Raw genomic sequence first — 9,318 nt, 5'->3', positions numbered from 1 at the left:
GGAAGAGACCTAAAGCAACAAACAAACAAAAAAAATCAGCTTAAGGGGCGGTTTGGCTCTAATTATTAGGAAAATCCTTCAAAAATTTGATTTTGAGATTTTGGTGGAAAATGATATTTTATTATCTTAGAAATAATAAAATTGAAGTCCAAATTCTTAAAGTAGACTATAAAGGCACGAAATACACAGTCGAAAATGTTGTAGGTAGTAAGAAATGTGTAAAAAACGGGAAGCTATTTTGCTATTTTCTCAATATGTCATTTTTCTAAGGGTATGGGATACTGTGTCAAACGTTTCTCAGAATCTATTCAATGAAATTGTCTGAAAATTTCCACAGTTATCACAGAGATAATGTATTATGTCACCATAGAGATATTTTTTTAATAAGGTTTGTGAATTTTAAATTATAATCCTAAATCTGAATTTTTTACATCAATTTTGTCATAACATTTTGATTCTCAACTTTGTAATGATCTAATAAAAATTCCATAAGCTAAAGCCGTAAAATCTCTCTATGGTGACACACTATGGTACAATGTTGACAAGAGGGAAGAATATGGAGGTCATTCCTTTATTAGTTTTTGTGGAACGTTTGCCACAAGATTGTTATATTTTTTTATGTCAGACCACCAAATTAGATCGCAAAATGGGTATCAACACAGATAATTAAAATTTGTCACCATAAATGTTGTTTTTTAAACTATATTGATGATACAGAATGATTAAAACCGCCCATTATAGGTAATTAAATTTTTTTTAGAAAAGACCCAAACCGCCCCTTAAACACAACATTTGTGTCGGTGCGAACTTGTTGTTGATCAATAAAAGTGACTTTTGACAATATCCTGTGTGCATTCTGCAATGTGTGTTTTATATTTGTTGTCTGAAGTATTTTTACATCTAAAATCGTCTGCTCTTCTGTGGAACAGTATAAGGCAAGGCTTATGATACTTTGCTTCCACCGCAATAAGATCACCCTCCGCAAATACTCTAAGAATACTTGTATCTGAAAGAAGGACAGCTTCCTCGTAGACTTTTTGTGAAAGAGCAAGAGTCCGGACCTCAGTCAATTCCCCTTCACAACCCTTACAAAACAAGCAGTGTTTGCTTACATGTGATGTGTTTAATGTGCCTCTTGTATCAGGACTTGCAACTGCTTCACTATTACATTGATTTATCTTCTTTGCAAGCCTTTTGAGTTTTGATTTATGAAACCTGTGTCTGCAATTCTTATGGTAAAGTCCATCATTGTCTCTCAAAAAATTAGCAAGGCATTTCACAGGTTGGTTAATATTGAATTTCAATGCTATTGGCAATCTACCAGAGTCATGAAAAAGTTTGATATCCTCAGAAATGGCAACATAAGTGTCTTCAATACAATTTAACTTGGTTGCTTTTTTTGGGTTTGTGAGAGGAGAATTTTCAATGGTTTCTTGACAAAACAGGCACTTCGACCAGTCAATTTCAGGGGAAGCTTGATCGAGTCTTGGAACTTTGTTCAGATTTTTACAGTCGACAAAGGATGTCTGCCGCTTCTTTCCTCCTGCCATATTAGCGCATTCTAGTAAGAAAATAAAAATAAAACAAAACCCCATGACATACTCAAGAGACAATATTTAAAATTATTTCCTACAAAGTGTGAATTACGTACAGTCCAGTCCAGATAATTCGAAATCTGATTAACCGAATTTCTTTTAAATCGAAGAAAATACGATGTAATGAATTATTTTCTTCTTTTTCTATATAAAATGTTCATGGTTAATTCGAATTCGAACAGTCGTTATTCTCTTTATTCGAAGTGCAAGTGCTTGCCCATCACTAAAAAAAAAACTCTGGAAGGTCATAACGAACTGCCTGTTCTCCGTATCCACCCTCCCACGCGTTTTAATGACTGAGCTGACTAATAATAATAATAACTAGACCCCTGAGTCATGTAATGGCGTGTTGTTCCCTCTCCGTCCCACCCGCCCTCTCTCTTCTTTCTCCAAATTGACCAGCTGTCTCGCGTCATCCCTCTCTCCTTCTCGCGCTCTCATCACTAAGACTAACTTGTGGTCTGCTGGCCGCTAGCTAACAAAGGGGGTTGGTTATAAATAGATCTAACCCTGATACCTGGAGTCAGGTTTAGTTATTTCCCTTGTTTGGAGACAAATCGAATTCTGATAAATAGAAGTCATTTGCTTTTCCCACCCAATTCGAATTATCAGGACTGCACTGTAGTTTATCAAGTTACAGAAAATGTTACCATCTTAAGGCGATATAGGGTAGCTTGAGAGCTGACAGAATGAACAAGTTTGTGTGCATGCGAGTGTGTGTGTGTGTGTATGCGTGTGAGTGTGTGTTTGCGTGAGAAAGGTTAAACACATATTAGTTGACGGGGCTTGGATTGCTCAGTGGTAAGATTCTCTGCAAAACAACAACAACACACACACAACGTACACATACTTCCAAATACCTGTTAGAATGGAACTTTAGTCCTTGCAATCTTGACTATTCAACAAATCAAACTAGCATTCCAATTTGACGAGGTCCCCAGGCATGATGCTTATTAAATTTAAGGAAACAAAGGACTGTGAGGCTGGCAAGTAGAAATATAACAAACAAGTCAATGCATTGTTTAGCAATGACTATCCCGCACAAATCTTTGGGCCTCTTTTTCGCTTACGAAGTGCCCGAATTCGCGTCAAAATATGGGACGAAGCTGTTTCGTATATGCTATTTTTAAAAATTAATTACGACGCTGTTTATCGATGAATATGACTGAAAGTTGGCACACAGTTAGAAAAAAGCTCATTTTAGATTATGTCAAGCGACAAAACTCGTGCGATTACCAGAAGACCGTTAAAAATAGATTTTTACTCTTTGTCGCTGACAAGGTAATACATGAACATTTCTTCTTTTTGGTTGTACAATTTCATATGAATATGACGAGTACTTTTCCCGTATTTTACAAAACACCATCCTAATTTGCTCTTCAAGTTTCAATCTTTTAATTCACTTATTACGCAAGATACAACCAAAGGTCGAAAAAAATGCCGAAAAAGCGTCCCATATTTTCGCGTTTTTTTCCTCTTTGCGGGTCATCCAAATAAATTACACCTTTGAAACTGCATAACTTGTTTATTTATGAATGGATTTTCAGAATTCAAAAACATTTTTACTCAGTGGAGATAGGGCTTTGATTTTAGACAAAAATTTTCCTCAAAAAGAGAAAAAAACATTTTTCATAGTCATTGCTACATTGTTTCAAAAAAAAAAAAAACCTGAACAAGCAAAAGGTAAAACATGTGTGTGGATATTAGCGTGTATTTGCAGAATTATGTGTGGAGATGTTCTTTTTTTAATCAACTGACTTAATAATAAATTAGTTATATTTTTTTCCCCGGCAGCAGTAATGATAAACACCGTTATTCTATCATCAATCATCGACAGGCTAATCTATAGAATCGAATCTAAAAGGGTCTAACTTTAGTACTGACATAACACATGTATCTTATATTATACTAAGATAGAAAAATATGTTCAGATCCAAGCATGGGCCATAATCTTACTCCATCTATTGCATCCAGGAGGCTTATTGTGTGTAGAATGATATGACTGTGACTCAGCTTTGATCTGACCCAATTCTTTTTTCACAACTCAATTGTTTTGTCATACATTGCGCGATACTTATCGCACTAGCATGCGCATAAAGTAAAATAACATCACGATGATATAAGACATTTATAATAGATGAAAAATATTGTTCCTTACCTTTTCAATGAATATCGATTGCACAAAATAAAATTGTAGTTTGTTGACATCGTTCAAAAGACAAAACCCATTCCCTCAGTTATTTTTTAGACAACACATGATGCCATTGTCGGTAGATGGAGCTGTCACTGTCGTTATCTCGAAGGGAGAGCCGGTGACAGATGACAAAACCGCATTTCGATTTAGCATTATTGTACTGTACACACTGTTCGAAAGAAACCTCTTTAACTGCTTTAAATATTTTTTTAGTCTCTTGTTTTTTTTTTTTCGTTTACAGGCGCTAAGACATCCTAGTACAACATACTTAGTAAAGAATAGGTCGTCCTAATGACTCATAGTTTTGTTGCAGGGGCAAAAAAAGGACAATTTTTATTGGGTTTTTTTCTGCAGTCAGAAGACAAAAAATTGTTTTAAAATAATTAAAAGCTCGATTTTTGGTAAATAATAATGGAAAACATTAAAACAAAAATATCTCCACGATCAAAAACTAATCAAGATGTTCTTAATGGGTGAGAATGTTTTTTTAAAAATACTTTTGTCATCGAGCGCCAAAACGTCACAAAGTGCGCGTTTTCACTAGACTTTACGACGAATTTTAAGGTCTTTTCAATAAAAATTGTATTTGGAGCCACCTATTTTTCGAATCTTCCTAATTTTCTGCACCAATTTGTATACTTAGTTTGCTGGTTACAAAAAGTGCACAAAACGCACGGAACTTGCTGCTAAGAAAACGGACTACTAGGTTGCTTTCTCTCTTGGTCTTCGAATCAGATTTCTTGGGTTTGTCTTGGCCCTGACTGGAGTCTTTGATTGAGTGGGAAACAGTCAATAGTATAGTGCAGTGCCACATATGACATCCTCTCTATAGCAGCGTGGTGTCCAAGTCCATATTTTTTTTCAAATATATCATTAGTAATTTTTTAAATCACCATAATGGCATACACTTTAAGAAAATCCCTGTATGACGACATTGATAAGGTAGTGATTGCCATCTTCTAGTCTAACGCTTGCTTTCTGATCAATGAAATCCTGATATGTAGCCACTGATACTGATAACGCTTAATTGGCCAACCAATTATTATATCCAGTCCCCCCTTCGGACCTGTTGGTGAAGTAAAGCAAAGCAAGGTTAGCTGGTGCTTTGCATTGCACAAGCGTTCTCTAGCCGACCACCGCCACACTTGCTCACCAACAGAACGTGTTTCTCAGTTATAGGATACTATGCACAGGCCTGTAAATGGCTGGTGAAAAAATTGTCTGAACTTTTCGAGGATGCGAAAATAGACCAACCAAACTAAAAAAGTGGATTAACAACACAACCCAGATACGACACATTAATTTGTCAAACCACGTCATATTTTTCGCAACTGGGATCTAAAAATACTTCAGGCATATTGAATAGGAAGAATAATTGAATTAATAAATAACTGAAAAACTACGGTCATGAGAGAATAAAGGAAAAGAGAATCGGCCATAGACCAAAGGAGTGAAGACTTCCGATATAAGCATTCATTCACCTTTTCATTCGAATTCCAAGAAAAATATTTATTTCGCATTCATATTTTTCTGGTTCACTTTCAACCGGATAGAGATGAACTGAACTGAAAAAAGAACGGAACGACGTGTGTCTATTGGTAGCAAACGGCCGGTCCCCAACACGCTATGTGTGTTAGTTGATTACTGACTACGTTGTGTGTGATCGGCACTAGCTAGCTACTTGCGGGCAGACAGTAGGCAGTGAATACGTACACCTCTGGGGAGTGTGGAGGTGGTGATAATTATTGACAAGATGGAATGCTGTCTGGTTTGTTTTGTCTTTGACAAGATAAGTACAATGTTTGTTTTTTTAAATAGACTCGTCAAGGCACAAAATGAAAACTTTAGTTGGTTCTGTCTTTTGATGTTACAAATATATATATTTTTTTGTATAATTTTTTTCTTTTTTTAATGTCATAATTTATAGAGCAAAATAGTACTGTCGGAATTCCGATAATTGTCGGAAGATTTACAGGCCTGTATGCAGACATGCCAAAACTTGTTTTAACAGGAAAAAATTCAGTCTGGAGTAGAAAATATTCTGGGTGAGGTCATATTGTTCCACGGATACCCCCCACCATTCCAAACACCACAGCATCATTTTCACTGCCACGATTCCCACCTCCATTGCAATTATCAACACACCATTACCACTGTCACAACCACCACCAATACATCATCATTACTACAACTACAACCATCATCACCACATCAACATCACTACTACTACAACCACCACATCATTTTCAATAATATTACTACTACAACCACTAACCACACATTGTCATCACTACCAAGACTACTACAATCACAACACCACATCATCGTCACTAAAAATAATACTATAACAACCAATATCATATAATTATCCCTCCAGGAAAATGACACCCCCCCCCCCCCCCAAATATGCCACAAAAATGCCCCTCAAAAGAGTGAAATTATGCCAGAACCGACAAAGCATGCGTTCAAAAATGATAAATACTGTTAGTGTCAGGTAAAATTAATATTAATATGATCATTCATATAAAATTTATTAAAAAATCCATCTCTCCTCACAATGTTATCAAGCCTACTTTTGTATAAAAAAGTCTTTTATCTTCTAACAAAAACAAAAAAAGAACAGTTTTTCTTCACATTTCCATAAAGGGAACAAACCAAATAATTTAACCTCATTGTTCTTAAATTTTCTAAACTTTACTGATGTGATATTTCAATGTAAAGCCATTACCAAGCCAAGCTTATTGTCACATAATTAAGGCCATATCAGCGCAAGTAAAAAGGAACAAAATGGGATAGTAAACAGTTCTAGAATTAAGACACCCAAGAAAAGGTAAGACAAAGGGAATTGGTTCAAATACGAAGCAGATATAGATTCCAAGAAGACACTATCAAAGTAGGTTTGAGATCACCCAAAAGTCTCACCCAGACACAAGCACAGTTCCCCACTAAGAGGAATACATGCAAATGTTTACAAATCATATATAATATGTATACAAAACATAATACGGTGCATGACAGAGAGATGATTTACAAGGAAAAAATATCATCCCCCAAAACTAACTAGACATTTGACTGTCTCCCTCTCAGCCGGGGGTAGGACAAAACCAAGTAATCTCATTCCAAGTCCAAGACAAAGACAGAAAGCAAGCTGGAAAACAGATATAGGGGGATAGAAGTCAGTATGTACCTCCCTGCCCACTATGGGAGGTCAGGAGCCCCACCCAGAGAGATTGTGAATTAGGTTAAATATATATACACTCCAGCACGGTTTCCTCAAACTCAAACTCCTTGGGACAAGTAAAAACAATTTGAGGAAAACATACCTTGCCATAACGACCTGATGGAAAGGAGGGAGGGGGCAATGTGGCTCGGCAGTATAGACTTCACTACCCACCCAAAAAATATCTAGTTCGATATGGTCCATAGCATTATGTGGCCTTCAGTAAGCCACTTCTCCTTAGCTCAATTTGCTGCGCTGCGCTGCGACTGACACTTGTAGACCTGTAAATTCTCAAGTCAATTAACTGAATACAGTCAATTCGTCAAATTCAAATATTTTTAAAAAGGAAAGAAATAAATGAAGAAGAAAGAAAAAATTCGTGAATCGTAGTCTAATGACCGTGAAGTAATTAGGAATGTTCCACAGCGCTACGCATAGCTCAAGGGCCGTTTATATTTACGATAAATATATTGCCAAGGCTAAGCGACGCTTCTTAGAATTGCTGTGTCTGAACACACCCCAGTGTATTTTCACACAGCCTTCTTGAAATTATCTTTTCACTTTCCAAACCTGTCGTGATCCCAATGGTAGCCAATTTTAACTGAGCTGCTGAGCGATAAATTTCACTGTTTCGTCTAAGCCAAAATTGACCACATTTACTTGGTAGAACCTAAAAGTATGAAAAAGTTGAATGCGAAAGCCGGAAGTGTGTTATGAAGTTTGCTTTTTTGTTTTTAAGGGTTTTACGGCGCTTGCAACACATTTAGATTATATCAGCGCCAGTAAAAAGGAAGAAAATGGGATAGTAAAAAGTTCTAGAATTACAATTAATTAAAGCACCCAAGAGAAGTAGGACAAAGGGGAACTGGGAACAAATAGGGATCAGATGTAGATTCCAAGAGCATACCACCAATGTACTTAGTTTGAGATCACCTATAAGTCTCATCCAGACACAAGCACATGTCCCAACTAAGAGGAATACACTGAAATGTTTACAAATCATATATAATATGTAAAATAAACATAATACAATGCATAACAGAGAGATGATTTACAATGAAAAAAATATCATCTCCCAAAACTATAACTATACATTCGACTGTTTCCCTCCCAGCCAAGGAACTCCAGCAAGGATCAGGACAAAACTAAGTAATCTCATTCCAAGACGACAGGAAACGATTGGAAAACGGGTATGGGGGGACAGAAGACACAGCATGCACCTCCCTGCCCACTATGGGAGGTCAGGAACCCCACCCAAGAAGTGCGTTATGAAGACACCTTCAAATCGAAAGTTATATGATTGCTACAAGCACATCTCGATTGCCTCACGTTGTAAATAAACTGGTTGACCATTTCTTCACTGATGTGGGTACCTAATTATAAGAAACAATTGTAAGTAGCCTAATTAATTCCCACGTAAATTAGTTTTCTGCCATTGTTTTGCTCAAGTGAGCTTGCTGTTTACTATTCATCTCGATTCTTTGGATTCTTCTGATACGATACGAAGAGTTTCAGTAAGGTTCAGTTTCAGTCTCAGTCAATTTTTATAGAGCTCATTTACAGGTCTTCACTTTGGTTATTCAGTCTTCCCTTGGAATAGACCCTAAGTCAAATTTCAGCTTGAAGATGAAAAAGGGAACTGTATTATTTAATTATTTCATTGATATGCTGAGGGAGATAAATTTATATATGACATATTACAAATTGTTTATGTGTGTGTGTGTGTGTTGGGGGGACAGGGGGGAGGGTGTTGCTATATGTTACAACATTCATTTACCGTCGTAGCTAATCATGGTGTGTGGCATTGAAAATATAACGAATGGCGAAGTGCTAAGAATAAGCGGAGAGGTGTTGGTTATGCGAAACAGTGATGGAGTGTGTAAGTGGATGTGTGTCTGCATGTGTAGTGTATCATATTGTATACACACACATGCAGTGCAGATAGATACGATAAACAAATACGCAGTCAATGCCATAGTAAATCATCACATTAAAAAAAAACATTATTAATTATTTTACACTGGCTGGGTGAATTAGTTCGAGGAAGGAATGGAATTATAACAAAGAATAATAAAGAAAATATTCGGGACATTCGAATGAGTTTGAGGAATCCGTGTTGGAGTGTATCTCCAGTACCTTTCTAAGTCAGTAATCAACAAATCAAGAACTAAAATTACAATACACAAAACTATATCATTTCAAAACTGACAGTGAGGAATACAATCAATTGTTTACAAATCATATATAATACGTATACATAACATAATACAGTGCATAACAGAGATGATATACAAGGAAAAAAAATATCA

At 36.2% G+C, this 9,318-nt stretch overlaps 1 protein-coding gene across 1 annotated transcript; it reads right to left on the bottom strand.

The window, feature by feature from the left end:
* Nucleotides 1–818: 818 nt before the first annotated feature.
* Nucleotides 819–2,547, bottom strand: LOC144965342 (uncharacterized). The gene is made up of 2 exons (XM_078900586.1): nt 2,456–2,547; nt 819–1,561 (listed from the first exon to the last, which is right to left on the bottom strand). The coding sequence occupies exon 2, from the start codon at nt 1,548–1,550 to the stop codon at nt 819–821; it is 732 nt and encodes a 243-aa protein (XP_078756712.1). The 5' UTR covers nt 1,551–1,561; nt 2,456–2,547.
* Nucleotides 2,548–9,318: the final 6,771 nt, after the last annotated feature.

The sequence above is a fragment of the Berghia stephanieae genome, chromosome 2, assembly GCF_034508935.2.
Source record: "Berghia stephanieae isolate SIO BIC M18660-M18661 chromosome 2, UCSD_Bste_1.3, whole genome shotgun sequence".
Taxonomy (NCBI): domain Eukaryota; kingdom Metazoa; phylum Mollusca; class Gastropoda; order Nudibranchia; family Aeolidiidae; genus Berghia; species Berghia stephanieae.
This window is presented reverse-complemented; position numbering and strand designations above follow the sequence as displayed.

Bases quoted from the DNA above. Each gene is read 5' to 3' on its own strand.
- LOC144965342 (XM_078900586.1), bottom strand. From the start codon at position 1,550: ATGGCAGGAGGAAAGAAGCGGCAGACATCCTTTGTCGACTGTAAAAAT.